Below are 26,823 nucleotides of genomic sequence, written 5' to 3'. Positions count from 1 at the left end.
GTGCGCACTGGTATAACTGGAGATATATATATATATATATATATATATATATATATATATATGGTCTAACTTTACAGTTATCACAAAATTTCCGTCAATTATAATCATGACCATTTTGTCTCTTCCTCCTGCTAGATCGACAGAGAAATTGAGCTGCACAAAGTGCTGCACCATAAACACATTGTGCACTTTTATCACCATTTTGAGGACAAAGAGAACATCTACATCCTGTTGGAATACTGTAGTAGAAAAGTAAGTGTTTGTCACGTAGTAATGTCACTGCTCTTTATCCTTGCCTCTGCTGTCTGCTTATAAATTTGGATAACACCTGCATTGCACCTAAAGTCAACGAGCACATAGGCAGTGTTCCCTACAGTTATATTAGATTTAAAGAAAATTGTCATGTATAATAAGGTTTTCTTCACAGAGAAAAATGTGTTTCCATGGAATTAGAGTTAGAGAACAGCTCTGTAATCATTCTCTTCTCTGTGTTTTTCCTTTTTGCAGTCATTAGCCCATATCCTGAAGGCTCGCAAAGTGCTTACTGAACCAGAGGTGCGTTATTATCTAAGACAGATTGTCTCTGGACTGAGGTACCTGCATGAACAAGAGATTCTCCACAGAGACCTGAAACTTGGTAAGGAAGCCTTATACAGCAGTGACACATTACAGTGCTGAGACACTTTGTGCACGATTATAAAAGATGCATTCTTTTTTTCTTTTTTTTTAACACCAACCAATTTCTTTAATCAATTCATCAGTGGATCCTTGCAGTATTTAGCCTTTGATCTTGGGTTGAATATCAAGTGCTCATCATCTCATTCCCTTTCTTCCCTACAGGTAACTTCTTTGTGAGTGAGTCGATGGAACTGAAGGTCGGGGACTTTGGTCTGGCTGCCAAGTTGGAGCCAGCAGGAAACAGGAGGAAGACGATCTGTGGAACTCCCAACTATCTGTCCCCTGAGGTGCTCAACAAGCAGGGCCACGGCTGTGAATCAGACATATGGGCCCTAGGCTGTGTAATGTGAGTAGGCAAACCGTAAAGTCACTATTAATAATAATAATGTCAATTATTGTTGATTTCTATTGAATAACAGTCTAATACCAAATAATCAAGTTAATAAGACACATTGCCATCATATGTCATGGACTAGTGCAATCCTATAGTTACATGTATGATTTTTATTGATGGAAATGAGCTCACTTTGCCCTCTATCCTGCTCCAGGTACACCATGCTATTGGGCAGGCCACCATTTGAAACCACCAACCTAAAGGAGACATACAGGTGCATTAGAGAGGCGCGCTATTCCCTGCCCTCCTCTCTGTCGCCACAGGCTAAGCAGTTAATCGCCAGCCTGCTAGCAAAGATCCCAGAGGACAGACCCAACCTGGACCACATTCTGAGGCACGACTTCTTCACACAGGTTAGACACCGCCATCTCCTCTCTGTCTGTCTCTTCCCCTCTCTCTAAATGTCACTTTGTAGGAGTATAACAGTGACCCTCTTCCCACCAGCCGCACACTGACCCACTTTTTGTTCTCTGCAGGGCTTCAGTCCAGAGCGTCTGCCGGCTAGCTGTTGCCATTCAGCACCAGATTTCCACGTCTCTAGTCCCGCCAAGAGCTTCTTCAAGAAAGCTGCCGCTGCGCTCTTTGGTGGAAGGAGAGACAAGGTCAAATACTACGAGACGCTGAGTGAGTATGACATCAACCACTAGGCCTCTTATGCAGCACTTAACAGGCTGCTTGTCACACCAGCTAGTTATCCTTTAATTGGTCAACTATGGTTGCTAGAGGCATCATGACATCTTTGAGACGCATGTGTCACATTTTATCCCTTACTACTCTAATGTCACTTCATGTAGCTGCTGGATGTAAAGGTCATGTTCTGATTTTTGTGTGTTGTCATTGCCTTTGATAGATAAGTTAACCAAAGAGGAAGAGGAGATATACAAACTGCAGAATGACCTGGAGAAAACTTTCATCAGCCAACAACAGAGCAAAAAGATTTCTGAGGTAAGAGGTCATTTATTCGACACAAAAACAGCTTCTGTATTATTCATAGAGCCATTTAATAAATTGTTAGATTTGAGATATCATGTCGAGGAGAATCCAATGAGTCACCCTGATGCTGTACTAAACTTTATAACAAGCGTCATTTCAGAACAAACTAAAAGCACTTATTTTTAACCTTTCAAGCCAGCCACTTTGAATCTGTGGGTGACTGCTGAGTCATAGTAGGAAGAGATGATCTAACTTCGCAGATTCTAACCCCTGTCGTCACTGATTCCCACCTCAGAATGGAAGTCTACTTCCGCCTTCTGCTGAGAGCCCAGTTGCCCTGGCAACAGAGAGCCAGTCCCCGACAACGCGAGATCCCATCCGTCTGATCGTCAGGGGGAGTCTGGGGAGCTGCAGCAGCAGCAGCGAATGTAAGTTCACCTAGTACGCACACACAGAGTGATCACAAAGAGACATGGATATGTTTTATGTAATGCTCTGTTTTAGCATGTCACTGTAAATGGAATAAGTGCACTGATGATAGAGAAATTTGATGAGTGCGGAGTAATTTCTTGTACTGTACAGATATGACGTCAAGCCTAATGACCCCCTGTTGTTGTTGTTACTAGGCCTGGAAGACAGCACAACAGGGAGCGTTGCTGAGACTGTTGCAAGTGTTTTAAGGGGATGTCTGGAGAGTATGCCTAAAGGTGAGTCAACTTGTTGACATGATTTTCAAAGTCATGACCAAAACATGTAGTTATTGATTAGATAACTCCACATTGAGAGGTTTCATGATAAGACTAAAATTCCTTATCTGTATTTGACCTTGAAATTTCTAAACAGAGGGATTATTGAAGCACTCAGAAAGTAAATGTAGATTCATGTTTACAAAGATAGACTGCCATATTTTTTTAACACATCCAAATTTCCTTTCAACATATTGTTGCTGCTTATAACCCCACTACGGTTTATTGTTAAGTTAGTTTAACTATTGGGTTCTTTAACAACTTTAAATTAGGTATTTTGGGCGCCCGGATAGCTGAGTTGGTAGAGCTGGCGACCCATGNNNNCCAGGGTTCGAATCCGACCTGCAGCCCTTTGCTGCGTGTCATCCCCTCTCTCAGCCCCCCTTTCCTGTCTGTCTTCAGCTGTCACTATAATGAAGACAATAAAAGCCCCCAAAAATATACAAAAAAAAATTTTTTTTTTTACAATGTTGCACAGTTTAAGCTTGTCTAATCCTCCTCCTTTGTGTTCTTCTCACCCTGCAGCGGACGACATTCCTCAGTGCTCAAACAGCTGCAGTCTTCAATGGGTGACTAAATGGGTGGACTACTCCAACAAGTACGGCTTTGGCTACCAATTGTCTGATCACACCGTGGGAGTTCTCTTCAACAACGGCACTCACATGAGCCTCCTGCCAGACAGAAAGTAAGAACTATTCTGCGCTGTCACAAAACTCCACCTTCAGTTTGAAAGTTGTTAGTCACTACATGTAATGGAGATGGCTTGTTTAAGCATGCTGTGGTACATATAACTGCTTTGAAGAACCTGATAGTGTTTTGAGATGAGCCATGCCAAAGTAAAGAGATGGCTTGACCTGGCTTGATCTTGCTAATGTTCTCATTGACACCTTAAACGTTTTAAAGCAAGAGCAAAACTTTCAGTCAAGAACAGCAACAGATTTTAAATGTCAAGGAAACTTAGGGTTGGTTCTTGTATTTATTTATCTGAGTGATTGTTTATCTGAGTGGTTGCATAATTTTTTGTTTATCTCCTTCTGTCCGTCTCTTTAGGACCATCCATTACTATGCAGAGTTGGGCCAACGCTCTGTCTTCCCCACTTGTGAGGTTCCTGAACACTTTGTGGGCCAGGTGACCGTGCTCAAGTATTTTTCCCACTATATGGAGGAGAATCTCATGGATGTAAGTAAATATTTGTATTCCCCCACTCCCCTATATGATATTTCTGTTGCTTTTATGTGTCTTTTGTCTCTCCACCCCCTGGAGCATTAGAAATGGTATCTTTCATGTTGCTGCCTGTCTAATCCTGATGTGCTACTCTTTTGCTTTCTCAGGGCGGGGACCTGGGTAGTATGACAGATGCACACATGCCCAGACTCTACCTGCTGCAGTGGCTCAAGTCTGACCGCGCCCTCATGATGCTCTTTAACGACGGCACTTTCCAGGTAAACACACACTGTAACAGGAAACGCAGCCGTTGCTGGGCATGCTCAGAGGAGCACTGTTTAGGTGCATAACACAGGGTTAAGATCAGCAGAGGAGGAGGGTTAGGCCACACATCAAATAAGAAAATGGTAACTTGCAATGGTTATTTGCAAATAAACTGACTGAACTTTTTTTTTTATCCCCAAAGATCAACTTTTACCATGACCACACCAAGATCATCCTGTGCTGCCAGAGGGATGAGTACATGCTGACGTACATCAACGAGGACCGCGTCTCCAAAACCTTCAAACTCAGCTCCCTGCTGACGTCTGGCTGCCCCACAGACCTGCGTGAACGCATGGTGTACTCCCTTAACATGCTTCTGCAGAGATGCAGCTAAAGCTACAAAAATGTGTTTTGGACAGAATTAAACAGACTAAATCTACCCATTGTGCTGCTGCAGTACTGCAGTGGAACCAGGATTCAACAGGATCTGTGCGGGAAGGACGAGTTTGAGGGTGGACCTGTGAAAAGTAAATTAACATTCCTACACTGTTGCACCTTCGTGACTCAGCAGAGGTGCAGGTTAAAGAAAATCATACGGACAGACTCTGCGGATGGGGGAATGAAATGTAGCACAATGACAGTGGATGATTAAGGGCTGATTTGTATGTTGATTGTTGGAGGAGAAGAAAGACCGAGCTTGTTGGAACGAGTATGTTGGTACGAATGTGAACCCCAGAGGGGGAAAAAGAGGGATGTTTTGGAAGCGGAAATGCTGGGCTGGTACCAGCTTAAAAGTGTATGGTATAGTTGATGCTGTTTTATAGACAATCCATAAACTGATGCTCTGAGTGTAACCAGAGCACGACTGTGGAACATTGTAAATGATGTACAGTGTATGTCACAGCCAACTCAGCAGTGCAGAGACACCATTTGCTAATATCTGTGGATGCTCCAGAGTTCGGCTGTTTATATGTGCGAGAGTGTGTTTGTGTGTGAGTGAGTGGGAGGGATGTAACATCACACTAACTTTTTAAACTGTGATTTGTTCTCTTTACTGACAGATGGACTCAGCACATTAAGCTGGGAACCAGAGGGGTGATGTAAGGGGGGAGGTGGAGGGGCGCAGGTGAAGAGAATGACATTTAAAAAACAAACAGTACCAGGGGTCCTCTGAGGATCTCTTAAGAGCCATTATCACCTTGGTGGAAAATGTCCTAAATAACTTATTGTGTAAAAAAAAGTGCAGTATTTATTTATTTAATAATAAAGAGCATTTTCTAAAAAACAAAATCTACTCCTGAGTACTTGTCCTTCTCATTGAGTGTTTGTACCCATTTTTATTTTCCAAAACAGTGTTGTCTCTCTCTTCCCAATGTTATTAGATGTTTAATGCTACTACATTTTCTGAGTTTTTCCCTCACAATATATTCCTGGTTTTAGGTTTTATATGTAAAAGGCTTTTATTCCTTTTAATTAACCTGAAAATGAACTGTGATGTTTCATATGCAATAAGCAGTTTCTGAGTTCATGCACTTTACAGTGTGGTGAGAATTAGATTAAACTTAATTACACTCATATCTGTGCATTGGTCCAAGTCAAAGCAAGTATTTTATCTTGTGTTTGCAACAGGAAATGGGCACACAGAGAGAGATGGATACATGATAGAGGGCATGTTTACAGTGAAGTTGTTTATTCTCTGGTTTAAAGCCCCCCTCTCCTTTGCTAAATTTTCTCCTGCAGTGATAAATGAAGTATGACAGAGACGACTCACTGTGCAATGTGGCTGACCTTGTCTCACGCAGGCACATGGCTACTTCACATACAAACAAGGGCATTGATTAACAGATAGGCCAGCTGGGTGGTTCGAAAGGAAAGACAGCCAAACAGTGACATGTAGCTAGAAGGAGAGACAGACTAATAAAATGACAGACTTGGTCACACTGTGTCAGCGATTGCATCAGAGCTTTTGAGGCAAAGTGACTACAATGATTCTTGGACATCCTTTCACATTCACTGACTGTAACCATGGAAACAAGCAACTGCTGACCAATTTTGTCATAGTCGGAAATCAATGAAAGGCTGCGTAAAAGACGTCTGCTTCTGAAAGTCAGAACTCATGTCCTGAAAAATGATAACTCATGTATTTTGCTACTGATTGGCTTTTATCTGCTGCACTCTCTGTTCTCCACATGAGTATTTCATCCGGCTGTCTGTTGAACACCTCTTCACCTTCCAAGCTTACGTAATGATGGAAGTTTAACATGGATGTTTGAGTCATCCCTTTAGATGTTCACTCAGAATATCTGTGCTCTTCTGAGTTCAATTATGAATGCCTCATGCATAAACATACCCACACAGACAGAAGCAGAACAGGAAGTAGCCTACAAGAAAGAAGGAGCAGGAATTATTCATGACGACACCTCCAGGTCTGAGAGCATGTGTTTTGACAGTAATGGCCTCTAGAATGGATCTCTCAGTCAGACAGAAATAGATTTCATTGTTGATGTAGAGTTTTCTGGCCTTTGAGCGCATTTTTACCCCTGGTCCTAACATCGGAACAGAAGTGAAGCGTCTCCATCAGATGGATGCAGTGGGTTGAACCAAATTCTCTGAGGTTACACAAGTTAAAACATTTCCTAGTCCAATATAGACTCAGCTCCTATAATGATTGATGTAAGCGAAAATTCAGATCTCGTCTGTGAGTCAGCAAATGTCAGGATGATCATCTTTATTGGCCTCATGGGAACTTTCTACAAGTCTGTGAGAAAAGGACGTAGAGGAACTAATGAGAAAACCCTGCAGAGTTAAAAAAGCTAAGAGTGCAAGTTCACTTGATGTTCTTAGTGTCACTGTCGTGAAAAAAATATGTTTATGACACTGCTAGTTTCACCCGCACAAAGCTGCTCCTCTGTTATGCCACGTTGACAGTAGGGAAAAGTCTTGTGCGTGTGGACAGGGCTTAGCTCTGGAATGAGTCTAAGCCAAAGTGACAACGGGAATCTTTATACCTCGGCTTCTATCATAAAGTTCTCTGCAGGCAAAAGAGTGAGTCAGTTTGGCATTAAAAGTGATAGTAGGCACATTCTAGCAGAAAAAAACAGGCTTTGATATGTGCACACTGGGATGCACTTGGGGGATTAGAAGGCCTTTGCATATCAAATGTCAGCACTCCTCCTCCTACTATGTGGACAAAAACAGATGTACTGTAGAGGAAGCTGGAATGACTGTAGCCTACGGTATCGACTATGGAGATGAGCAATGCACAGCAGCCAAACTTATAAAGTTGCCAACTTAGTCAAATACTGTACTCTTACCAAGAAGAAAAGGTAACTCCTGACTTTGTTCAAGCATGTGCAAAGAGGGTGTGTGTGTGTTTGCTTCTCAACGTATTTGATTTCCTTCCAGGTGTTCAAATACGTCTAATGCTGAGAATGAGTCACTGTGTAAGATGCAGCGGCCACTTATGCTCAGTAGTGTGTCGTTCATGCTACCTCATCTGATTCCTGTAATTTTCTGAAAATAGAACCTTTTGGATTGCTACTATAGCTTTTGTTTTATTCATGGGTCAACGTGTACTGGCAAGTCTGTGTCTGTGTCCAGCTCAGCAGCAAAGAGTAAAGGACGAATAAAGACCGCAGAGGACTTTAAAGGGAAATTTCATAGCTTTTGTTAACCACTACCTGTGTTTTGTCCATTTAAGATATTATAGACGGGTGACAAATTAGAGGAACATGAAGAAATGATAAATTAAACATGATAAATGGTTTGATGAAAATGAAAATGATATGGATCAACTGAACACCTATGGGGGACATACAGATCCAGAGACTAGGAGGTTTGTGTTGGTTTTTCTTTTAAATTGTCTCCCATCTATAGATTGTAGCATATGGAGCCTTGCAGTATTCCAGACAAGCACTCAAGTCATGTTTTCAGTAACATCCAGTCATCCACCAACAGGACTGTAGTTCACTGAACGGCCACTGTTGTCACAACGGTTTTCTGAGCACTACATATAGAAGCTTTATCACCAGGCGATCCATGAACATTATTCTATCTGTATACAGCAATGCTGAGCTACAGTTTATCACCCTCTACCTCTCCAGTTTCTACCCAGATGAGCATTTACATTTATGCAAATGTTTGGAATTTTGAGTGCTTCTTTTAGTATGTGTTCATGCCCTTTAAGCGTATATATTTCAGGCTCTGTCAGGGTGTTTGTGAACTTGGGAATAGGGTTAGGGTTAGGGTTAAAACTCAAAACGAGGCTCCTGGTTGAAATACCCATCTGCTATTTATATATTCAATTTGCATCCAATTATTACTTAAATTTTAAGGTTTTCTTTATTCGGAAATTCATTTCATGTGTCAAAGTAACTCAACTTTATAGATAAACTACTGCATACAGCCTACGTCACAATGCCGTTGGATAGTCATAAAAAGCTGTCTTGTGCAGTGGAGGAGCATCACAGTCTGATCATTATAACTGAGGGATTTATTTTTTTTGTTCAGTTTCTGCGCCAGAACCGGAGGAGCCGTGATGTCAGTAGAGAATGTGACTTCCTCGAAACAGGGCAACTAATGACCTGCTGACTTCTTTAATAAAAACATCACATGTTTGTGTGTGGGCAGCCTTCTGACAAAGACTAAAGAGAAGAGACTGAGAAAAACTCTGCAGGAACTTCCGCAGCTATGAAAAATCCAACACACTGGAGCTTTATTGGGCCATTACGCATGAGTAGAAAACCATTATACAACACAGTGGCTACACTATTACTAAAATGTAAAGTTCCATATTTTCAAATACTATGCTATATATACTGTTCAAAATTCAATGATTGTGTTTCAAACTCACAAACCTAATGCAGTTCCTCAATGTGAAAACCCATTCCCTCTGTTAATAAAGGGCTCTCAGTCAGTCCAGTCTCTCAGTGATATAATAATTCAAGATAAATAACATTAATAGTTTAGTCCATAAAGCCGTAGTTCAGTAGAACAGAAACAACAGCAAAACCCGTCTCTTTTAGCTTTTTGGCTGCGGTTCCTGTGAGAACCAAAGCTTGTCCAAAAGTCCTGCAGCATCAACCTCCCCATCCTGTCATAATAGCATAGTAGTTTTACAGATGATCTTTGAAATGCACTGGGTTGGGAGATAATTACTGTTTAAGCTCCTCTTTGGGATAGCTGCAACAAAGTAGAAATTGCATTCCATCCATGCCAGCAAATGAGAGGGTGCATTTCTCATGCTCAAATTCCTCTTTGCAAAGTTCCAACTTGTCTGAGAGTTTGTTGCTTATCAAATTAGTCAGGTTTTATTTTTTTTAACTATCATTTGACACTGCAATTTTAAAGATTGACTTTAGTGTTGTTGTTTTGCTTTTCAAAAGCTGCTATAAAATGTAGTAGTTAGTTTTATAGTAGTTATATAGCAAACAGCTTGATATTACGTATATGTAACTGTAGCATCAGGAATCATTTAATTAAATAAATGTTGACTATATCAAATAAAACTCGATATACAAAGTTAATGCTCAAGCTGTCAGCAGAGAAAAATGTGTGGTCTTCCTCCCATCATTCCATTACACAAGGCACGTGGTTCAAAGGCTATTTAAGCTGAGCAGTGCTTGTATCAATGGATGTGGAAGGCAAGGCATTTAGCAAAGATCTGTGAAGTGTGGCAAGTGTTTAAATACAGCCCTGCCTTGTGGAGGGAGGAAACTCCAGAGGCTTCAAAGCAGCGTTGCAATCCTGTGACTCACAGGAGAGATAGAAGGACAAAGCAAATCCTACACACCAAACACACACACACGCACAAACACACACACCATCTCCCCTTGCACTTAGGTGGGGCTGTGTTGCTCAACAAGTTAACAGTTGAATATCAATGTTCCTCTCTGGGTTCATGATAGAGCTTTACACTTTATTCTAGATACAGAAGTGTTTATGTAACAATACAATATATAAATCTTGTATTTTCATATAAATATGTGTCATTGCTAACAGTTGCAAGGTTATGGCTTTATTCAGTGTTATAGCTTCCACAATGTCATGACTTGCCCACAAACCGCAGTGCCAATAAAACTCCAAACTACATATTATGTGTGTGTTTATTACAATTAATCACTTGTTTAATCTTCATCCTCATAGAGTTTAAAACGTGTGGTCTACTGACACACTTTAAAGTTTGTTCAGAGATTGAAACGTAAAGGTCTGTGATATAACCGATACACCTTTGGCATTTCTCTGAGCCCACAGTAACAAGCCTTCGTCCAGTAAATGCCAAAGGTAACGTTATCCAAATTGCTGTTCTCCCAGCATGCATAGGACAGATGCAGGGGTGGACGATTGGACTGTGGTGCCAGATGGAGGAGGATTGGCTTTATGATGAAGGCTGAGGGAAGATGAATCTGTGCACAGGGCCAACTCTTAAACTTTGATGATGCTGTAGTGTGCTGGAAACTTCATGACTACACTGTTGAAGAGGGAAATTGCAATGTGATTTGTTTATTTTTTTATTTTGTATGGCAAACACATCTGGCTTCTCTTTAACCATTAAACCATACATGTTACATGCAGCTGAATGTATTCATCAAAAGCAAGAAAAAGAACCACTTCTCATTAAGAATGACTGAATGCATGAAAAGTGCTTTGATTTTCATGCATATGGCAATTTCACTGCAATCATGACTGTCTGTTCAACAGATTCCTGCCCATTTTGTGTGTCTAGGTGCTCTCATTCATGAAATATTTCTGCTTCAGTGTGAAAAAAATGAAGGTAAAATGCCAAGAGAGTGGCATGAGGGTAGGGCAACGTTTCCGGGGATTCGTCTGACAGCCCCATCAATGAGCCAATCAATGCATCATCTCTGATAATAGATCAGCAGTCTCCACTTGCTCTCCCATTGAGCTGAGTGGGAGACACACACTACTGTTTCCATGGAAACTGGTATTCTCATCCTCGCCCGCACGTAAACATCCAGCTGCATTTCATTTGGCTGCTCTCTGTTAGTCATCCTGTATTGCTTGCACACTTCCTCGGTTAAACGTTGCGATCATATTATTTCATAAAATTGGTGAACAAGTCTCACAGTGTACATTTGTAACACTGGTTATTTTGTTCAGTACTGAACAGTCTTCCTCTTTACGCACACACCAGTTGAATCATTCAGCACCTGTCGTTACAAAATGTTTGCTGGTAGGCAAGACAAAAAGTATTTTGTTAATCTCATCGCATTCGCCTTAATCTGTTTGTCAACAGAATAGTTTGATTTTAAAGGTTAGAGAAACATCTGACGTTTTGGGACTTTGTGCTGAACATAGAAGTTGCTGCTGACCTTATCCCTAGTTGTTTTTGAACAAAGCATTGTTTGGGGTCTCATTTCTCCCTTTCAGAGGAGGTTATTTGCTGTCATAACTTGTCAGACTTGCTTTATCTCATCTGCTGTATTGCTATGGTTTCATTTTGCACCGGCATTATACTTCCCTTGTTGTAGCTCCCCAGACACCCACAGGAAGTGTCCACCCAGATAAAACATTTGCAAAAAAATATGTTGCAATACAAACATTGTTATCACATCAACTTCAAGCACTTAAGAATCAACCAAAGATAATTTACCATCAATAACAATCTAATAATATAAATGTGATAAAAATAGAAAAGTCAACTCATTAGCGATAAAGTGTGACTCTGATAACATGACTGATGAACACAATATGCTGTTTAAGAGGTACAAGCTTTGCATTAAAAAAACAGTTTTAATTATAATGGCCAGCAACAGCTGCTATGGCACTAATGAGTGATTGAGAACGACTAAATAAACCTTCAACTACTCAAAAAAAAAGATGTTGACAAACTGTCATGCCATTTACTGTTAACCATACAGCAAGACAATAGCTGTTGTCACTGTTTGTATTCTTTTCAGAGGAAGTGAACAGGAACACATCCTACTGGATATCCGTTCTTCAGCACAACGTTGAGATGGGAACAATAAGCCAAATGAGTTTAGGGCTGGAAGGAGAAGACGGAGGAGGACTACAATCTCTAAAAGAAACCTAGTGTAATAATAGGACTATTAAGTGTAATAATGCAAGGGGTTGAAAGTAGATAAGAAAAGACAAGGTAATAAGCAGCCTCACATATCCTTAAAGTTAAACATGGGCAAATAGAAGAAAATCCAAAACAACTCCACAGCAGCCATTTTTATACTGACAAACTAAAAGTATTTTTAAATCCAGCAACACGCTGTGGGCATTGCTGATGTTATACAGCTGATGTCATGTTTGATGTCATGGAGTGAGACAGTGGTTCCCTCAGGGGATCCCAAGATCAAGGGGATAGGGATAAGCGTAAGGTTGCTGCCGGGGTACTACATCCAACACATTGCTCTTGTCATATTTCCAAGTATACAATGCATCAAAATGTAGGATATATTAAGTTCAAACTAAAAATGACCAAAAGACAGATATCAAGCCCACTCAACTCACAATGGAAAAAAAATGGATACAAAATTTACAGAACAGTTTTGATCAATAATTCATGTTTATGAAATATACTTTGAATAAAGACACCATAGACACAATTTTTCCAAACAATATCAATTCTCTCTTTCTGAAATTTAAATAAACAAGAGTTGTTTTGGTTTTGCAGGGTCTATGTTAACATCCCTATAAGGACTCTCTCCAGATTTACTCTTCGTGCCGAGGAGCAGGTGTCATCATGCACTGTGAGCTCACCTGTGTGACTACCCCGGTTAAGAGCAGCAACGCAGACAAACAGCTTTACTCACCCTCAGTTCAGAGTGATGTGATGACTGCCTGTTATTGTAAGTTTTGTCTGTGCATCTGTCTGTGTGTCAGCTAAAAGCCCACCTGTAGACCCATATCTAGGCTTGACTAATACCTTTTAAATGTATCTGCAATGTAATTTACATTGGCAGGGATTTGCACGAACAGGTTGACTGCACCTCAGTGGCTCAAATCTCAGCCTTGTCACAGTGATGTTTTTTCATATGTGTGTGGGGTTTTCCCAACTGGTTTTCTTCAAGTTCAAAGACATGCAGCTCATGTGAACAAAAGACTATAAATGTGAGTGTAAATGTGCTGTAATGGTCTGCTGTGTTCTCCTAAGCATGGTTCCTTACATATAAGTAGTTTTAAAAAGTATCAAAGTACATTTACTCAGTGTTTTCAGTACTTGAACTTTCTTGCTACTTTATCTGTCCACTCCCCAGGGAAAGTATTTTACTTTTAAATCCACGACTCGACTAATTTATTTGACAGCTGTAGTTGTTATTTTGCAGATTTCATGTATTATTCCATTTTATATGAGCTGAGCAATTAAAAAACAATGCATAATTTTAATGAAACCCAGCAGCATATAAAGTTCTTCTCAGTTCTTCCAACCCACTGCAACATTAAATCCGGCCTACATAGTTGAGTAATAATCAAATAATGTCATTTATATATGTATATAAGGTCATAATGTCAGTCTGAAAGGGCCATTTTGTACAATTAACATGTTCACTTTTAATAAGTACATTATGCTGAGAATATTTCTGTACTAATATTTGTACTGTTATCTTTAAGGGGGTCTTTAGTGTGGTATTGTAACTTTTATCTAAGTACAGGATCTGTATTCTTCATCCATATAGGTTCACGAGTATAGGTATAATAACTACTTTACAGGAATGACTGTGCTGAGAGCAGTGGGTGTTTCTGGTGAACTGAATGAATGTGTTGAGACATAGTTTCGGTGGGACAACTTACCTCTCTGTCGTCCTTCACTATGCTGTGGTGGACCTCCCTGTGGCCTTGAATAGGAATAAATGACTGTAGAATATAGAAGAATGGATCTGTGTTTATTGTCAGTCTGTGGATTTTGTTGGATACAATCTACAGCACCTTGCATGAGCAAATTCCAGCTCTCTCAGCTATCAGATATGGGATAAGAGCGGTAGAGAACATTCTCCTTGACTACCCTTCAAACGCACAAATATGTTCTGGCATTAGCAAGTCTTTGCAACAGTATGAACAAGCCTAGACATGCCTCAGAGTCCAACCCTTAAACCTCCCATATCAAGAATGAGGAAGATACTTTATGTAGTAATCCCTGTGTCTTGCAGTGTTTTTATCTGCAATCTGCCTCTGCCATCTCTGAGCAAAAGAAGCTGTTGTTCATTGTTCCTTATGTTTCTTAATGTGAGGATCCATTGTCCAAAACCAGATAATAATTCCCAGATAACATGTGGAGATGTGTGTGTCTGAAGTCATGAGGTGGGCGCCAGCTATCTTCATTGAGACATAGGGGATTAAATATATATCAGCCCAATGCATTTTTCTCAACATCCAGAGATCTCAATTGGAATACACGTAGTGAGAGAAAGATAAGCACACAGAAACACACACATATTCACGTACGTCAAGGCCCTTTTCAAACTCTATGGAAGTATTTTTGGCATTCAGGAAGTGCTGCAAAAAGCAATGGAACACTGTAATTATTGTCAGCTTATTTTTGTCACTGTCACTGAAATTCAAGCAGGATACCAAGAATAGAGAGTAATTCAGGTAGAGGAATCTCAGTGACTTATCTCTGATTCAACACCTGGGAATGAAGGTTGTTACAGTGCATATTTCCATTCAGTTCATTTTTTTATTGTTCTATCTTTTCCTAGGCTTTGAGTCAGCCCTCATGCACTTGTCTCAGAAAGCTTGATGCCACGATAAAGCTGTATGTGTCTCTCATCTGGATTTCTACACAAAAATGATGTCATTGCTCATCAACAGTCATAGGACACACTCAAAATCAGATCACTGTTTGCATGTCCACTCCTAGGAGGTAGACTATTTTTCCAACTGGCAGTAAAACCGAAAATTTTAAACTGTAGGCGTATGACAGTTTGTCTCTAACATATGTCTCTCTCATCTCTCTCTCCCTCCCTGTTACTGAAAATAAATGAAATCTCCCTGCTGACGCATTGGCTAGACGACGTTATATGGCTGAGACTGACTTCAACATCAGTGTTTGTGTCACAGCGTCGGCCAGAGACATTTTACTGCCAGGGGCCTCAGGGGACTGGTGTCTTTAAAAATGCATTAAGCTTTTACTTCTCAAAGATTATGTAACACAGAGGAGACGCGCTGCGTTTAGTAACTGTATTGTGCTGTATTGTCCTAGCCCACAAGCTGTAATACTACACCACCAGCATTTGATCCGCTCTGACAAAAAATTAGATGGACAGTAAAGTACCTCAGTGCATTTACAGTTAGTGTGCGTGATTGATTATATGTCTGCATAGTAATATTTATATAACATTCAGATAGATGAAAGCACTTCACCATAGGTAGAGGGGTAGTTTTTCACTTCACTTTGTTAGATGTGCTGCTCCATTCCAGTCATCAGTAGAATTGGAGCCCTTTGAATATTGTAATAAAAACAATACTGGGATGTAATGTGTTGATCTAGACTTTTCAAATGAAATGTGCATGGTATTAGAGGAATAATTCATAAATGGTGGTGATTAATCTGGAGTCCCACAAGGCTTGGTATTGGGTCCTATTTTTAATTTATATATTAATGGCAAATTCGCGATTTGCAAATTGTTCAGTTTTTCCATATTTGACTTAAAGTACTTTATATCATAAATGCAAGAGGTGCTTAGGTGTAAATTAAATTTGAGCAAAAACAAAATGGTTTTTTGGTCATCAAAAAAAGATAATCAAGTCACAATATCAGTTGATGGAGGAGTATAGTAAAAGATACATTGAAGTGTGTGTGTATGTACCATAAATCTTCTTTTAAATCATACACTGCAGGTTACATAAAGACAACATCTGCTAAACCATTGTAGTTTTAAACAAAACAAAGAACATGTTTCATTGTACGGCAAATTTTTTCACTTTTTATTCCAGACTTCAGTTATTGTTTGGTGGTGTAGGAAACATACGCAAGACTATATAAAACCACTGTATATATTACAGAAAAGAAGAATAAGACCAATGTTTTTAAGTTATTATTTAGTTTAAGAAAATGTATAACTAACTATGTAATTTATTCATTTGTTCAGAAGATAAACTGATTAAACATTTCTCTGTAAATCATCAAGGGGTAGTTAATGTCACCTGCTTTATATTTGCATTGAAAGCAGAGGCATTACATCATGTTCCCTACAATGTTAAGTCAGCACAATTTTTTCATTAACATCATTTTCCTACAGATGTTGTGAGTGTGTGGCTGAAATGGAAAAAACAGACATTTCAATATGAGGGAGGGCATTCATTGCAATGTTTTGTTCACTGCAGTCAGCAGTGACTGTTGTGGAATCAGGAGATGAAAAGATTGTTTGCGGAGGAGAGTAATTGTGACGAGGTTGGGGACTGAAATGACGAAGAGGTGACGCAGGAATCTCACAGCAGGACCTATGGTTGCAGTCTATTAGCAATCAACTGTCAGAGCACTGGGGAAAACTGCAAGCTATATAGCAAGCAATTAGGGCAAAGTGTGTGTATGGAGGTGTGTCAGTCTGTTCATGATTGTGTTTTACTAAGAACTGGAGGTAGAGAATATAAAAAGCTACATGGGACCAAACAGACCCTTGCCAAAATTGTCAGTATGCAGTGAATGAAATGATGTCATCTGAACAAAATTACTGAGATAAGTTAGTAATAGTTCTAAGAAATACTTCTAACAAATGGCAGATGCGCAGGGTTGATAATACAACCAAATGACAAGAGAGGTGCCATTTGCTTGCCAAATGTTCACTGTAGTGGGACACATTGCATTATAAAGTTTCTGAATCAGAGGGGACCTTGCAGCTATTAACTAAGGATGTTAAGAGGGTCCCTTTTGTTTCCTGGAATAGACTTTGGAGATATACTACGTTCACAAAAAGCGCAGCTCTGAGCAGCTTTTGCAAGGCTCTGACAGACGTCAGCAGAAATGACTGCTCATTATTCAGCTGTGAGTCCACTGTTAAACTCTTCTTCACAACTTCAAGCTTTTTCTCATGTTTATGCTGAATCATTTAGACTGCCCAGGAATGGGGTGAAGGCTGAATAGACAGCTAACTCATAAGCAACATTTCAACATCCCTCCAGCATGCACAAAATTCCACTTAACAATAAGGCCGTATTCTAAATATACTTATATACTTTTATGTTGTCCGTGATCGCTTTATTGTGGTTAATAAATTGGATCACAGCATTGCAAATAAATTGCAAGTTGCTAATTAAGGTGAAGTCTCTCTTTGGCAGAAGCCATAAAGTATTTAATGGTGACTTGGCATGACTAGACAATGTAATTGTCATTTACTTATTGTCTGCTGTGAATGGTCGAATGAGAGCCTTTCACTCTTGCCAACTTCAAGATGAAAATTATAGTTATGTATTACCAATATGTTTTCAATCAATAGGCATCTGGCCTAACACCACTGAAAAAGCTTCCTAGTATATTCATGGCTTATTTCTAGTCTTTAAAACTAACTGATTTAAACATTTAATTTAGTCAATTGACAATTTACCCTGACAATTTATGTGACGTGATACTCCTATAAGATAATAAAGGTTAATATCAAAAACCCTTAAACCAATATCTGTGCATTGTTGGTGGTACATAAAAGGGTCTGCAGCTGCAGATCAGTGAGTGCATAAGCGATCACACCTTTCCTTCCAGCAGGAAAGAGTTAGCTGTCCAAGCATAAGGCTTCCTGCAGCCTAAATTAACCCAATAGTTCTTTTCCTGCCAGACTGTTTCCTGAGTTAATGAGCCATTGCCATCCTCTTACAATAGAAATGTGAAGCTGTAGAGACCTTGCTTTGTGTGTTACAGTTCAGCAAAGCTGTTTCATGCACTGATTTTTAAATTTCACCTTTGTTTCACATATCAACTTTGTCATCTATTGAATAACCCTTAGTTGGTCGTAATCAGTCTGGGTTATTTATTAACAAATCCCTCACTTGCTTACTTGCTCCTCTCTATCTCTTTGTCGCACGCAGTGTTTACCCTCCGACCAGTGGGTGGAGCGGATTTAGCCACGCTTCCTGCACAACAGGAAACAGGGAGCAGGGCAAGAGAGATGGGAAGGGCTCATAGGAGTTGATGGATGAGCTCGTTTTACCCCATTGTCTCTGCTTTCCTCGACAGGTGCACTTGAGCTTTTAGCGGGATAACAAAAACAGCAGTAGCTGTTCTGCTTGTTTGCCAAAGATTAGACATTATTTTGGTGTGGAAGGGGTTTTGTGGGTTGAACTGTACAGGCAACTGCTGCAGCTATATACATAACATTGCAGATCTGAAAGTTACTCTTCAACAAAACTGCAATTATAACAGGGAATCAATGGTGAAGGAACATGAAACAGTCACTATACTGTATATGATCGACCCCTACCATTAACCTAATTACATTACCTGATCAATAGGACTGTTTTTATATTGATTTCAGTGTAATTCTGTCCCCCTCAAATACAAACCACTAAATAAAATCTAGCAATGTGTACTTAAAAGAAAATGCTAATGTGATTTGTAAGAGATTAGAGTGAATTTCTCTCACAGTGGAAGGCAGGCCCAAGTTCACCTCACAGTTGCAAATAATTACTTCTAAAAAACATCAATAAATTGTATTGCACTTTCAAGAGGTTGCATTTATGTATGTATACAAGAAAGTATTGTGAAATTTTGTACTGAAATATATGTTATATTTATTGGCTTTTGTGTTAATAATGTGTGCAGATTATTGCACATTTTTGTATTACTGTCAATTATAAATTAACCAGAATTGTTTTGTTATATAATACTAGTTGTTGGATCTATAGACATTATCACCTGTGTAGGAAGTAAGTAAGTCTATTTTTTTATTTTACATCCACATGATAACATATTTTAGTGATTCACTTTAGTTCTCTGTTTTGTATATTTAAAAAAGCTTGTAAATAGCTTGTGTTGATGTTTAACTTAATTTGACAAGGCTAGCCTTAACTATAAAATCCCCCTGAACTGTTGCCATAAGATATGAATATGAAAATTGTAAACAGGTTTTTATTTTATACCATTAAAAACAGATCATCAATCTAGGTTGTTGAGGTTGTTTGTCTCAATTATGGAGGTGTCTATTACTCTCAGTTCTGTTTCAACACATCAGGAGCTATCTTGTTCGTGATATGATAGTTACATGTGTAAAGCTCACTGTTTGCTCCTATGTTGTAACGGGATCAGTAGATTTCTCTGTTGAGGCTTAGTTTTAAGCTACAGCTGCTGAAAATGTCCAGGCATGTCTGACATGCCGTGCAAGAATAAAAGCCAGAATCAAAGCAAGAATGAATTCCTGAAGTGTTTGTCAGGCAGCTCAATAGTTTAACAAACTGTCTTGCTGAGAACCCCGCCTTTTATACTGTCTGAGTTAAAATACTGCATGATCCAAAAAACAGAACTTTAAATGAAATTTACTGACAAACTGCAATTATTTCTAAACACACAAAACGTTTAATTGTGCCTCCCTTAGCATCATAATTGCTTTGAATGCCTTCAGCTTGTTCATACCAGTCATCAGTTGCTCAATGGCATATCAACAATACCAATGCTGACACACTTGTTTATAACAGGCAGAGGAATGAGAATTAAGGTGAGGCTGACGCAACCTTCACTTGTGTTTTTATTTCAAAGGTAAAATACCAGCTTAACTTCTTCTACAAAAAAATCCAAAAACCAAACCCTGTAACAATCTACAATACATTCTTCATTTTTTCTACAAATGGCAAGTTAATTTGACAGGCCAGAAGTGTTGCTTACAACCAGGCATCATGCAGATAACAATTTGGGTGCATGATTTGTCCTTGAAGGTCACTGTGATCTCACAGGACCACAGCTTGAAATGACTTTGTCACGGTGAAACAGCTTTGTGGGAATACAATGACCTCAGGCGGGTAAGAAAATGACACAGAGAAAGAGGTCTCCGTCTGAAGAGGTGGTTTTGATTGCTTTGTGCTCTACCAAATAAGTTGATATACAGGCAGGCAGCCAGTGTGATTCTGCTGGTACTCCCACCATCTTTTGTTTGTGCGATATGGTCCAACCAGACAACTTGATAATCAAGCACAACATGCACAGACAGAGAAGCACTACTTGAACTCAATGACATAAATACTGAATACAGGGAACATTACTGAGTAGCTCAGCAGCAAAGCTTACTGGGTTCATCATATTGATTCATCTGGGTATCACAGAAGGATGTTCAGTGAGTATGTGATAAGTGATGTGGTGAGCCTGATAATGGCCCTGTATGTACAGAAATAGTAAAATGATAGCCTACGAAAACCGGGGTGAGAACTACAGTCTGAGATACTCAAAGTTCTAATCCCCCCACAGATTTTTATTAAATCAAACTATTACTATTTAAGCCGTTTACTGTTTTTTTCAACATTAGCCATTCAGTGTATTTATTTAATTTTCATTGTTAGTAGGCACAATTTCCATATGGAATTTGCCTTCACATGCCTTACTGTTTACTGGTCACTCTCCTACCAGGGCTGTATTAAGTTACTGTTAATGCAAAATATTTCCTACCTCTGCTCGTAACACATTAAACACATTAATCTGACAAAACATAGTATGGTTTTTTGTTTAAGCAAGCACAGGAAATTCAATGTATTTTTCACCATGTATTTTGACAGCATTGCTCATTAAAAAGGTGTCAAAATAAGACATGGTCATTTTTTGGATAGTGCGTCAGTTTTAGGCATTGCAGGGTGTAATGGGACAAGCTAACAGGTGAGCCATTAGCAGGGGTTCAGACCAAAAACAGCCCTATGGACTGGTTCCATTCAAATGAATGAGCTGTGTTTTTTCATGCAGAACTACTGTTGATCTGAACAAAGCCGTAGATGAAAAGTTACAGGAAACAGGCTTCTTCTCTTCTTCTTCTCAGCAAGGTAAACAACTTTACTGCACCCTGTTGATGTGTGGAAAACAACTCACACCATGTGAAGCATAAAAGCATATTATGGCAACATGGGAAGAAGAAGAAGATTATAGACTTAATGGAAAAAAATAGCATGAGTATGTTTGGCTTCTAGGACCTGTAGTATTAGATTGCACAAGATTGCTGTTACCCCCAGTGAACACAGGTGTCGCCAAATCAACCAGGGCAGAAATCTTAAGGATTATAACTATAATGCATTTCAAAAGTTAACATGAATCAACTGACAATACTTGTCTAACCAGCAGGCAACTTACAAATAACTGAAAGTGATACGTAACTGGCTGAGATCACACAGTTTGTGCAGTGACATCTGAAAAGTCGAGCCTTGGGCTGTGATTTGGTGCCTCATAGGACGACAGGAACAGAATAGAGTGTGTGTGTGTGTTCCATGTTTGTACTGCATGTCCACACATTGTCAAGACCTACGACAGATCTAAGTGACAGCATCAAACCTTTGATACTCTTCACAGCGATGGCCTGAGGGTCAGATCTCTGCTTTCGTTTCACAGAGCTGCCCTTGTTCGCTGTGGATGGCCTGACTGCAAGAAAATGAACAACACGGAGGCTAGGCTCCTGCAGCAGCACTGAAATTATCATGTTCCCCAAGCAGGAGCTGAAGCATCCTGCTTTGCTTGAGTTGGCATTGAAGTGAGAATTAGCATATTCTGCTCCACTGAACATTTGAATGTCTTTACAAATGCCATCTGGGTTACTAAGATACAGCAGATATTCAGTGAAAAAAAACAATGTTACAGTGAAGCCAAATCCTCCAGGATGCAGTGTTTATAGTACTTGGATTTCACATGAAAATAAGACTGGAATTGTAAAACTTGCATTATTTATTTCTTGTAAATAAAGCTGTTGTGATTGGCTACATTGTAATTTCAAGGTGATTGTCAAGATGATGTGTCGTGCTGTGTTTTCCCTTTTTTCCTTCTTTATTGTTTTTGCTTTGTCATGCTGTGTTGTGTCGTGCTGTTGAACGCTATGTTGTGTTTTGTGCTGTGTCGTGATGTCTTGGGTCTGTGTTGTCCTGCAGGACTTATCAAGGCAGACACTGCATTACAGCTCTAATGAAATCTGTCAGCGCCGACTGCACTCAGGGGCGGCTCGGAGTGCAGCAGCACTACTTACCACCACACAGGAGAGGGAGAGAGATAGTCGGATGGGGCAGATGAGATACAGAGATAGGCAGTGATTTAGCAGAGAGTTTATGTGTGAGGTTGTCTATGTGTGTGTCTTTTTGAGTAATTACACACTGATGAATAAAGCGCTGTGCCATGCTGGGGTGCCTCATTCCAGTGGGTTCAAACCAGAAGAGCAGACAGCCACAGCCTCCCTGCTTAGACCGACTGGGACTGAACAGAATATTAATGTGCACAGGAGGCAGAGAGAGAGGGAGAGATAGAAGAGGCACAGTGATGAAGGGAGAGCAGAGAGAGGAAGAGGAAGGAAAAACACAGGGAGGGGCATTAAAGCCTGAAAAACTGAAAAGACTATGAAGGAATTGAAGAGAGAAAATGTGTAGGGGCCATGGAGGTGAAGCATGAATCATAAAAGAGATAAAATGCCAAACATGAGTACTGAGTACAGAAATTATTAGAGCATCACACAGTGATGCTCAGAAAGACCACGTCTTTTCATCAACGTCAGTGACATATTTCAGTCTTAGAGTAGAGTCAGCTTATTTAACTAATATAGAGTTTGTGAGCATGGTACTACATCAAACAGAATCAGATATGTATCAGTTATATGGAGTGAGAGTTCATGGGGTTTGGGTAATGTCTCTCTGTGAAACCGGTGTGGTTCGTTTGTATTGGATTTAATTCCTTATTGAGTTTGCACCTGCAGGTTTACGGTATATGTCAAGGGCAAATTTCAATAAATCCTTAAAATTGTTTCCTCTATAAAACAGCCATGGGAAAAAAATATGTACGGGGGTTGTAAAATATTGTGGTATAAATCATGAAAATAGCAGAAATATTACAAAAACATGTGACAATGAAAGATCGTCTGTGTCTCCTCTGTTTGCTCTCTACGGGCAACCACTTAATGTAATTCAGTTCAATAAGTGATGGATTGTTCCAGTCATTTCCAATAGGGTAAGTAGTAAAGATTATTGCATACTGTTGCATTGTATGGGAGAGAATATGACATCATGCTCGCTGCTCATGCCACATGGAGAGTCAAGCATCATTAGCATGCCATTAATTTTCAGGGTGTCGCTTAAACACTAATCACTGCAGTGTGAAGTTGTTGAGCTGCATTCCACGAATACCAATGCAGGTACTTTCTATTGCTCACTGACTCCAAACATTTCTGACATTCTCAATCAGGAAGTTTGCATGGTGACATTTTCAAGTCAGGGATGGGTACATTACATTTTTGGTGATTCATTCTCCGGCTGCCCTGACATTTTTTGCCCTATTACCAAATACAGCTCTTCAGTTTTCATTAAAATATCTGTGATTGGATTTGTGCTGCTATATACACCTTTCATCCCTGTTTTCTGGCCTTTGTCTGAGTTGCATAGCAACTCCTGCGACAACTGGTACCCCCCAAGTAACATTGCTGTGGCACACATTATGCAACCCAAGAGGAAGAAAAAGCTTCCCTCCTCCTCTTGAGCTGTTGACGTCTTTCCCAAGCTTCAGCTAAAGCTTTGAAATTCAAATTAATATTAACCACAGACCCCCTTGAACTACAGTACAAGGGTTTCATCTTTAGTTATTCATCATTATTGGAAAATGAACAAAAATATGAAAAAATAATTAAATCACGCTCGGTATCATCAGATACTCACTACTAAAGGATCAAAAGCAAAAATGTGAACAAGAAATGTTAATAATGGCCCTTCAGCCAGAGGCTCAGGCTTTTGCAGCACCTGAGCCCTTGTGCCTGGTCAGTAATCTATTATGGTTGATTGAGGCTATCATCAGTGGAGAAACTAGTATCTCTGTTTGTGCTATAATGGATATCTTCATGAATTAATTTTTAGGAAAAGAAATGGGGGTTTGATTCTAAGGGTATGTAGTTTAACTTCAAATATCTAGTATGAAGTCATAGTCTATGTTTAGACAGTTATATATATAAATAATAAGAAATATAGCACACACGGCTAAAATCCTAAAAGTTTTTCATTGTCACAAGTCTCTAAAACTTTATCAAACAATGATGTTCTGTCTCACCATCCATTGCTTCGAAGCATGTTACCATGACAAACTCCAACAATGTAAGTCACACCACAGTGTGTTTCCTTTAGATCATCATAACTCAATTTTGGCTTGGTTCCTGTCGCCGTATCCATGGTGACACACACACAGATGATGAATCAAGTAGCCGTTTATTCTTAAGGTCACCTCTGTCAACTGCAGCCTCCCTTGCTTACTTGAGTCACTGTTGTTGTTGGCACTGCAGCATTTCAATACTGAAATTAAATAAAATAAAATCTAATAAAATGCTCAATAATGGTAGCAATAATGCTGAGGAAATGTAATATAATAAAGACAATAACAGACTATGCAGTTGTGAAAGAATATTCAGACTATTCTGTGACAAAGATGATAATGATGTAATTAGGACATGTCATTTGAATAACGATTTTAGGAATAATGGAGATATGAAAATTGATTGTCAAGAGTGATATATACATTGATTATCATGATGATCAAGAAAATAAATAAAATAAAATAAAAAAAAAGTTAAAGTGATTATACAGATCATTATAATAATTGTTAAAGCTGTTACATGCCAAAAAGTGGTTGAGAAATGAGAAATATACAATTAAAAGTAATGCACTTCCTTTTTACTGGATGTTGTGAACATGTCACAGTAATATCCTGCTATTCAAATATCTCACCTGCTTTAATACTGCACCCAAAGAGAACATTTTCTTTTGAAAGTGGTTGCCAGTGTTTACATGTTTGTGCAAAGCCTCTATTAATGCTGGGGGTGAAGTTCACTTGCAGTTACTGTCTGTTCCACTGAAGCCCTGGTCCCTACAGCCACACACAAACACACAGACACTTTGTCAAAAGTCATCATGTTCAAACACCAAGCAACACTAGCCACCCTTGCCCCATGTGGCTGTTACTTAACACTTTTGGTTGACACACACACACACAGATACACAGTGACATGTACACATACACATACGTGCACAGACTTCAAGTTCACAGATGCATGCTACACACACATCCACAGTACGTCCTTCTCCCTCGCTCTTTCTTTCTCTTGCACCCACACACAGACACATTTATACATTCACACTGAGGTGGAATGAAAGAAACAAAGTGTTTTTACTTAAGTTCTGTATTTCAGGCCACTCAGTTACAGTACAGGACGAAATATTGTACATCTGACAATATATTAGTTTGATAGTTAGTTTACAGGAGTAAAGTTTTACATGAAAAACAAACGATTGGTTCATGAAATATGATGTAATGTCTAATTCTAACCTGGACTCAACTTCAACTTTACTGTGATCCTGGAGGAAATAAAGTTTTCAGCAAAAGATTAAACACAAGATCACAGAAATGTACCAATGACAACAAACAAAATACTTCCAGGTTAATACAACATTAACATAACATTCTCAAAAGGAATATTTGTCACTTGATTGCAGGCTTGAGTACTTTTTTTTTTTTGCTAAACTGAATACTGAATTCATACAAATACACAGTGCCAGTTGCTCCCACCCACTGCCCCTGCTAACTGCTATGTCTTCTCATCCAGATGGAGTAACATGTAATTACAACCAGTTAAGCTGCCCAGAATCCTCTCTGAGTCTTCAGAAAACTTGAAAAGATTGTGCTGCTCTTTCCAATCTGAAGTCCGTATACTAAAGGTCACCCACTTTGTCCTTTGTCTTCTCTCTCTCCTCCATCTTTGTTCTTTTTCTGTCTTCCGCAAACCTTTCTGCAGCGCACTTCCTGCATAGTAACAACACAGGAGACTAATTGAAAACTGACCTTTTTGTTGGTAGAATCAAGTAATGTTTTTTTCAATAAATCCAAGTGGACTTTTTCCAGCATCTTGAGTTCCACTGACAAATGGTTATTGTTTAACAGACAACTTCCTATAACTTGTACAAAATCTGTCTTTCCTGGCAAACTGACTGGTTGACCGTCAATGGTCCTTAACTGAACCAGGGACTTTGTGATGTGGTGAACTTTCCTCCACTAACCACAGGGTTCAGGACAACAACCCCTTGTGTGTTGTCTAGCCAGCTGCACTCTATGTTTTAATGAGGACACGTGTAGCTCAGTAAACAGAGGTGGGAGCCAGATGATGTGTTGAGGGTACTGAGGAGGCTCTTTTTTCTCTCTAACACGTGGGTAAACACGATGGGGAACAGGCCTGGATAATGTAGGCTGCATCAGGCATAGTAGGAGACAAATATTTACAAAGCAACAAGCTGACTCATTAATCAAAGAAATTAGCTTACAATAGCTTGTTAAAATTACACAGTTATGTATAATCCAGAAAAACATGTTAAGCACTACTGCAGATGTTGGCATGCCGCAGTCACTGAGTGTTAGAATCGACATGCAAATTAGAGAATATAATATGTTAAGATTTTTGCAATAATTGTAAGTACAAGCCTGAAAATGCATGGATATCCTAATACAACAAGGATTATATAGCTATTCTCCATCCCTAAAAAAAAATATTATCATA

The 26,823-nt window shown here is 39.4% G+C and overlaps 1 protein-coding gene across 1 annotated transcript in view; it reads left to right on the top strand.

The window, feature by feature from the left end:
* plk2b (polo-like kinase 2b (Drosophila)) overlaps positions 1-5,470 on the top strand; it is a 6,058-nt gene extending 588 nt beyond the window's left edge. The window contains exons 3-14 of the mRNA XM_035658912.1: positions 136-252; positions 508-637; positions 841-1,024; positions 1,227-1,425; positions 1,549-1,696; positions 1,923-2,017; positions 2,301-2,433; positions 2,632-2,712; positions 3,277-3,436; positions 3,802-3,931; positions 4,084-4,194; positions 4,383-5,470. Of these exons, the coding sequence (XP_035514805.1) occupies positions 136-252; positions 508-637; positions 841-1,024; positions 1,227-1,425; positions 1,549-1,696; positions 1,923-2,017; positions 2,301-2,433; positions 2,632-2,712; positions 3,277-3,436; positions 3,802-3,931; positions 4,084-4,194; positions 4,383-4,574 (1,680 nt within the window). The 3' untranslated portion in view covers positions 4,575-5,470. The remainder of the gene's footprint in view (positions 1-135; positions 253-507; positions 638-840; positions 1,025-1,226; positions 1,426-1,548; positions 1,697-1,922; positions 2,018-2,300; positions 2,434-2,631; positions 2,713-3,276; positions 3,437-3,801; positions 3,932-4,083; positions 4,195-4,382) is intronic.
* The last annotated feature ends 21,353 nt before the right edge of the window (positions 5,471-26,823 follow it).

Source organism: Morone saxatilis, unplaced genomic scaffold (assembly GCF_004916995.1).
Source record: "Morone saxatilis isolate NCDOM2014 unplaced genomic scaffold, NCSU_SB_2.0 Contig16, whole genome shotgun sequence".
NCBI lineage: Eukaryota > Metazoa > Chordata > Actinopteri > Moronidae > Morone > Morone saxatilis.
The sequence above is the reverse complement of the archived record's forward strand: the minus strand, read 5'-3'. Positions and strand labels throughout refer to the sequence as shown.